The sequence below is a fragment of the Populus trichocarpa genome, chromosome 8, assembly GCF_000002775.5.
Source record: "Populus trichocarpa isolate Nisqually-1 chromosome 8, P.trichocarpa_v4.1, whole genome shotgun sequence".
Taxonomy (NCBI): domain Eukaryota; kingdom Viridiplantae; phylum Streptophyta; class Magnoliopsida; order Malpighiales; family Salicaceae; genus Populus; species Populus trichocarpa.
The window spans coordinates 8,763,863-8,771,842 of record NC_037292.2 but is presented as its reverse complement, the minus strand read 5'-3'; the positions used below and the strand labels follow the sequence as shown (position 1 = coordinate 8,771,842).

Below are 7,980 nucleotides of genomic sequence, written 5' to 3'. Positions count from 1 at the left end.
ACTTTGTACGCGACCTTAGAGCCTGTAGGGCCCAAACTTGTCAGAAATCCCGTGTCAAACCCGTTTGCTTGTCACCTAAATCTAGAGGAGCGATGCCGGAGTAGTGAAATATTAAGAAATAAGCCGTATATCGCCTCTGTAGCACCGTACTAGCAAATATAAAATTTTCGAGAGCAGAACTTTAACAGTATAAATTCAAGAACTGGTTCTCTTTTTCTTCCTTGACGGGTCCGGATCTAAAAGAGTTCTGGAAGTCACAAATTTGCTTTAGCTCATAGCTCCCAAAATCTGTGCTTTTGACCATCCCATGCTCAGAGCTGAAACTCAAGATGCCAAGTAGAGCGAAATGGCGGACGGGATCCACCGCCATCCACAAAAGGCACAGAAAAGGTGCAAGCTTCATATTGGTGGGCGAATGGGCTAGTAAAAGGTCCCCAACTGCAATTCAAAAGCTAACCTCCCATAAAAAATTCCGGTCGGCGAAACCGGCGAATCGCCCATCAATGCCACGCTACACTAACTAAACAAGCCAGCACACCCAATCAACACCTAATGCTTTCGTGGACCCGAAATTTCCTATATTTTTTGTGTGATTGCCTACCGTAGTCGTTGAAATTAAAAAAATAAGAAGAAGAAGAAAACTTGAAGTACTCTAATGAAATACTCTATTTGAATTGATCGACTAGTTTTAATTTTAAGTGCTAATTGCACAATTTATCTTCATAAATTATGTACAGAATCTCGTCTCCGAAATATACCTCATACTTCGACCTCCCTCACCAGAACAGGACTGGTTTGTGAATGCATGGCAAATCTATAAGGTTAAGCTTCGAATTTCACATGTCTGTTTTATCCTCGGTCACGTGTTCATCTCACTACTGCGTGGTCATCTATCATCGTTATGGCAGGCGCCCTTCGAGAAGCCAGACTTGCAGCCATAATTTGTAAGGCGTGGAGAACCAACAGGATCTGAAGAAAGGGGAAAGGAGTAAAGGTTGTCAACTTTAAAATGAAAAAGGAGACTGCTCGCTCTCGCACTACTGGCTCCCTTGATAATCAATAAAGCAAAGGTGAGTAGGGCCCATGCGTATTCTTAGTGTCGGAGGTACAGTACAAGGTTTTGCCGTTCGTTCATAAGACCACACGCAAAGGTGATGGTAGCATTTCATTATTTTGTATTTGTTTATCATGCATGCAGCTATAATATAGGTACACGGTAATGTCGTTTCCACCAATGGACAGGAGACAACATGAGGTCGATGTGGACAGGTGGCCACACTGCATGTACGATGCTGAAACCAGTAACGGATTTTGATGGGAAAAAAATTAAAATAAAATAAAATAGATGTGTTTTGAAAATGAAAGGAGATGGTATAATTGAAATTAAAAATAAAAAAGAAGGAGGATATGTATTAAGGATAATATTATTGTATTAATATCATAAAATCACGAGGAGGATATGTATAAAATAAATATTAATAAAATAGAGTGGTTATTATAGCAGACTCGAGCCTATTTAAGCACTCGAAATCATCACAGTCAACACAGGCTCTCTCTCTCTCTCCAGTCCTCACTCACTAATCCCTAGAAAAAGAAAAAAAAAACCAATACACTCTCTAATTTCTTGATTTTAAAAAAGAAATGCCATCAGAAACGCCAGGCCCTCTGCTACTCTTCACCTTCTTCCTAACAACCTTCCTTCTCTATTCCCAACCAATCTCAACCGTCGCTTCACCGGACACCGGCTTTTCTCAATCCAGCGGCACAGATTACATTCGCTCAAGCTGCGGCGCAACATTGTACCCCGAAATCTGCTACACCTCCCTCTCTCGCTACGCCAGCGCTGTAAAACAAAGCCCCAGTCGCCTAGCTCGCGTGGCCATCGGCGTCAGCCTCTCAAGAGCACGCCGCCTGGCAGCCTACGTATCCAACCTAACCCGCCATGAAGACTTCGGAGGCGATCACCGTGCCACGGCCGCCATTCACGACTGCTTATCCAACATGGGAGACGCCGTTGATGAGATGAGTGGGTCGTTGAAGCAGATGCGGAAAGTTGGAGCAGCTGGGCTGTCGGCAGAGTCGTTTCAGTTTCAGATGAGTAACGTGCAGACGTGGATGAGTGCGGCTTTGACAGATGAGGAGACGTGTACGGATGGATTTGAGGATGTAGCGGACGGGGCTGTGAAAACGGAGGTGTGTAACCGTGTTGCGGATGCCAAGAAATTTACTAGCAATGCTCTTGCTCTGGTTAACACTTTTGCTGCCGCAGGAACGCCATGATAGATATTTATATATCATTTAAAAAATAAATAAACTTTAGATTTGGATATAGAATTAGCGTGTGACGGTATGAGTGTCATCCAGAGTGGGAAAGCAAAGAGGGATTTATGGTTTTCAAATGTTGACCGAGCCCTTGTTTATCATGTATATGTGCATTACTCTGTAATTAGATCGATTTGGTTTTAAATGTTTGATGCAGCTGTTATTAGTGATTAAGATTTCAAGTTAATTTTTTTTTTTATGTATATTATGATTGTGTTTTTTCTAATTCATAAAAATTGCTAGAAAAGAGATGACAATATGATGTAAATTAAAAGGTATATTAATGAAAATATAAATGCTAATTAAAAATTAAAATGAGAAGTTATTTTTCTCAGTAGAAATTAAAATACAGATATATACACAAATATTTCATCTCAATTGTTATTTTTACTTTACACGTTTTCTTTATTTATCTTGAAGATAGCTAGTAACTATGATTGTTAGGTGCATATAATTTTTATTTTTAGTACTATACAATGCAAATTAATATAATCGGTTTATGTGAAATTTTACAGGAAAAAAATAAAAATAAATTATAATAATTTTTTGAATGTATTGTAAAATTATAGAAATTATATAATTTCTATAATTATTTCACCTTGCAGATGACATTTTTTCACCTTTTCAACGTGGTTATTTTGCTCCATTACTATTTACTACAACTATTTATTATATTCAAATATATATTTTTTGTCAAAATAATATACTTTGTAAAAAAATAATGCAAAACAATCTCATCATGCAAGATTGAGAGTTGGAATATTCATCAATAATAATAATTAATTAATATTAATTTAATAAGCTATTTATGGAAGTCAGCTATGATCGTTAAAGTGTTTCAAAGATAAATATCCTTAGAAATCAAAGGAGTTTGTTCCAAAAAGAGAAGACACCGTAAGAAGTAATGTAAAAATGCCACAATTAAAAGAATGCTTTCTGTTTTCACCGACACATCGTGGGTAAGTATTGCTTTCTTAAATAATAAATCACCATTTGTTTACATATAAATAAATTAACAATATAGAAGAGCTGATTAGGGATTTAGTTATAATTAGGCAGTGTAAATACGATTTAAAAATAAAAAATAAAAAATATGATTGGACTTGAATTACAAACCAAAGGGCTTAACCTCCGGTTTCAAGTGTTTTTTTAATTAATATTTTTTATAATGATATGATTGATCATCATCGTCGTGGTTGCATTTTCCACCAACCAATATTTGTGAGCAGGGATATGGTGGGATATGCAATGGAGACGTACGCATATGCGTCAACATTTAATTCAATGATTATGTTTCTTCACTTACGTTTACGATATGATATTTACTTCAGACAGATCGACAAAATAATTAATCTGAAATATGAATGAGAATGGCTCTCTCGAGACAATCTCTTTCTTTACCTTTTCTTCCCGTCTGATATCTAATGATGGCTATATCACGTCGAGTTACCTTCCTTTGACCTTCGGTCAAACTGATTGATAGCGATATGCAGTAAAGTTTGAATTTTACAGGAGACATCAATGAAATTAACAGGAAGATACATAGAGTTTGGCCAAGGGGATGCTTGTTTTCAGTGATATAGCCTCTGCTTTTAAATTTCTCCGATTACCGAGCAATTCAATGTTTTCTATCCATTAAAGGCTCATTAGATCTTGAATTATACAACTCTCTCCTGTTTTTTTTGTGTGGAACAATGCAGCATTTGAGATTAAGCTTTTAATTTCTTGAAACCGGTCACCGGTTCTCCTCTTGTTTAGTGAGTTCGTATCTCTTAAGATCTTGGAGGATGCAAGCCAGTTCATGATTAGATGGTATATATAATATACGTAAAGAGACATAAATTGTTGCATGATTGAATTCTGTAATCCGTTTAGTGTACTGGGTATCTCTCAAGGAAGAACCTAGAAGAATTAGCATAGCATGTACGGGCTTAAAAAAAATGATCTGCACAGAACACACCCGACTAATTTTGGCAGTTTATATAAAATTGTCCCCTTGAGATCAAACTATCACGCATATATTGAATCTGGTGGCCGGATTCCGGCCTGAACACGTAGCCAGTTTATGTGAAAGGTGTTTTTTTTTTCGTTTTTTTTCCAATGGCGAACAGAGAGTGCGCATGGCTCTAGTTCAACAGGTAACGAACCATAAAAAACGAGGCAAGAGGCAGCCAACCAGGAAAAAGACAATGTGAAAGCAATTTCTGTTCTGTTCGAATTAATTCGGCGGGTGAGGGATTTGGATTTATTCTAGGGGACATGATCAGCCCGTGAAATGAAGAGACTACAGGTTGTTTCAGGGTTCACGGGATGCAAACTTATCTGCGTCTTTTGTGGCCGACTCCTCGCCTTACAAAATTAATATTATAACATCTGGCCCTTTTTTTTATTTTCAGATTCCAGAGGAAGAAAAAACACAGTCCGGGTTTTCATTTCAACCACGCAACTATTGCTCTCGGCCATCATATCCTGTCGTCGTGTCACCTCCTCGTGCTACCATGAAACGACGCTCGATGACAACATGACACGTTGCACCAGTCAATTCGAAAAGCTGAACTGGAATCGTTACAGGGCTGTGGGCAAGAACACGAGAAATACAACAGTAGATAGATTTAGAAAATTCACTGAACAAGTGCCAAAGGTTTCGATACTCGATATTTATTTTATTGATCAAATAGTTATTGTGCCCGCGTTGTGAGAAAAATTTTAAAACTATTTTTTAATACAATGAATTCAAAAATATATAAACTGATAAATTATAAAAGTAATTATGAATCTTAATTGAAGATTAAAATTAAAAGATGATATTCATGATAATAATTAAAAATTAAAAGATAGATATACGGAAAAATATTTTATAAATGTTAATTATTGAGATTTCAACTGGTTAATGATAGCATAAATGTAATAAACTGTGGAATAGAGAAAAAAACTCAGATAACAAGTTTTATACGGAAAAAAACATGCCATTTTTATTTGGGGTATTTTTTTAAAATAAAAACTTATCATAATTGAAAAAATAGTTTAGGTAAAAACAAATATTGTCTTTATTGTTTTTATACGTTTGTACGGGAGAATAAAAGAATAATTAGTTTGTAGGAACTACATAACAAAGTCAAGATAAAAATAACAAAAAATATATTTTATTCTTATTAATATTTACATGCAATTTTTTTTTTAAATTACATATTGGATTCGTATATAATTAATCATTAAGTAATTCAAATATTATCATAAAAAGCTATAATCTTATTTAATTCAATAATTTTTAAAATATTTATTTTAAAAAGATTTTATTTCAAAAAGTATATAAAAGATAATTTAAGGGTCGGGTTAATGAAGCCCTTGTGCATGACTTAAAAAAAAAAGAGGCTATCAAGCATTTTTAAAACCCTTTAAAAAAAAAGAGACAACATATCCTCTATTTTTATATTTTTTTAAATATAATATATGAAGTGTTATTTAAGTGTTGTTTAGCTGTGCAGACAATGTCTTGTCTCCTGTAACATATCCCAAGTACTGCCATTTGCCACTGATCAAGAAATTGGGGTCCAGTTTTGGGAACCAAAACCTAAATGTTAATTTATTTTCACTTGAAAATATTATTAAAACTTTAATAACTTTATTTTCAACTTAAAAAACTCTTTAGTCAATATAAAATAAAATATTTTTTTTTCAAGCTCTAATTTAAGTTTTATAGCATGGTTAAAAGACAAAATTATTTTCATTAAACTCTTATTTTTATGAAAAATATATAAATACTAAAATCAACTTTTCTGATGACTGAAATATAATTTATCAAAATCTCTCATTTTTTTTTTAACAAGTTTATTTATCTTTTTCAATATATATAGACTGAAATGTTATAAAATAAAGACTTAGAATAAAAAAATAAAGATGTAAAAATTGAAAAACTTTAGAAAATAAATTAATTTTTTTTCATACCTCAGATGTAGCGAGGATGTGAGGATTGCGATGTAAAGGAATAGTGCGATTCCTAATGAATTGTGTTTTGTTTGTTCAGTGACAAAGTTACGTGAAAAGAGTAATTCAATAAGTTGGTGAAAACATTACGTTATCCTGATCAATTTGATGATACCGATTCACCCATGATTAATTTTATAATATCAAATTAATATTATAAAAGATCATTTTATCCCTCAAACCTTCTATCCTTGACTGGTATTGTGAAAGGCAAAACCATCATATACTTTAACAATTGCGACGAACCAGGATCTCTCCCTTTTTGCACCAAACCTACAGTGGTCACGTACGGGTCTACTGTTTTTGGTCCATTTCCAAACATTTTTTCAAGGCTCGGCTAGAAACAATCAAGCCTAGAAAGAAGGTTGTTGGGCGCTAGCCCGAGCCTTGGTGCTGGGCTTCCCCACCGCCCCATCCAGGTGCTCGGCACCCCTGTCACATCCTTGTGGGTTCGGGCACATCACCCGAACCCAATCCCCAAATGATGTCTTCCCCTAGTTTTTGAACTCAAAAACATGTAATCGATGCTTTTTTCTTCTTTCCCTTTTAATGTTATTAATGCTTGTATAAGATATATTTTTATTTATTAATATTTGTGTAAGAAATATTTTATTTCTATAAATGTTTTCATGATGAAATTATATTTCAGACCCTCATCTTTATAAAATGACAAAACTTATGAGCTACAAAATACATCATGAGATTTTCAGAATAAATGTTTATAATTTTTTAATTTTTAATATTTTTAACATATATATTTTTAAAATTTATCTTTTTAAAATATCATTATACTTTTTCTCTCTCTACAAAGTTATTGACTTTACCATCATAGAGTCCTCACGTCTATAAAACAAAAAAAACTTTTGCAGATATTAGCCATAAATCTTTTAACCAAGTATAAATTATCAACCACGTTAACTATAAAAATAAATAAAGTTATTATAATTAATTAATTTACTAATTATCAAACCCGAAAACTCGAACTCCTTTGATTTCGTGAGGCATTATTAAATCCACAATACAATAATTCTTGATACATAAATTACCCATCCTTGAAAGCTTTTATTTCTATAATGCGCTCAGGAGTCACTGTATGTCTTTGTTAGCCCACTTGTTCCAATCAGTAAAACTCAATTTTGTGTGGTCCACCGTTCACATGACTTGTGTAAACATGTTATTTATAAAGGACCTGATTAATAATCCTAATATTTGTATTTAACATTTAAGAACAGAAGGTGTCGTGGTGTAGTTGGTTATCACGTCAGTCTAACACACTGAAGGTCTCCGGTTCGAGTCCGGGCGACGCCAACTTGTATAAATTGAATTTTTATAGTTAAAAATTAAAATGACATCTCTTGTATATTTTTTATTTGTTGAATAAAAGTAATTACCGTTTATAGAAAGGCCCAAAAAATAACTTCGGCTCAAGACACATACGGTAAGCATGGCGAGCTCGATTTCATATGATCTTCCATAAAGAAAAGAGCAGAATAGGCCTCCTTCTAGGCCTCCACAACTTCAAGTCCTACCTTGCCTCCCTAGCAGTATCTAACCCCAAGTCCTATCTCCCTCAAATTTTCATGTTTCCCAAATGTGTTTCATGACAATAAAGGTCCCTCATCGTCTCGGTTTTTTACAGTGTAGTTTTAATTCAGATAATTGAGTACTTTGATA

At 34.1% G+C, this 7,980-nt stretch overlaps 1 protein-coding gene and 1 non-coding gene across 2 annotated transcripts; both read left to right on the top strand.

Annotated features, from left to right (window-relative positions):
• The first annotated feature begins 1,539 nt into the window (after window positions 1-1,539).
• On the top strand, window positions 1,540-2,496 carry LOC7482899 (pectinesterase inhibitor 7). Its single transcript, XM_002312415.4, has one exon. The coding sequence runs from the start codon at window positions 1,642-1,644 to the stop codon at window positions 2,278-2,280; it is 639 nt and encodes a 212-aa protein (XP_002312451.3). The 5' UTR covers window positions 1,540-1,641; the 3' UTR covers window positions 2,281-2,496.
• Window positions 2,497-7,540: 5,044 nt separating this feature from the next.
• On the top strand, window positions 7,541-7,614 carry TRNAV-AAC (transfer RNA valine (anticodon AAC)). Its single transcript has one exon. It is a non-coding gene; the product is annotated as a tRNA-Val (tRNA).
• Window positions 7,615-7,980: the final 366 nt, after the last annotated feature.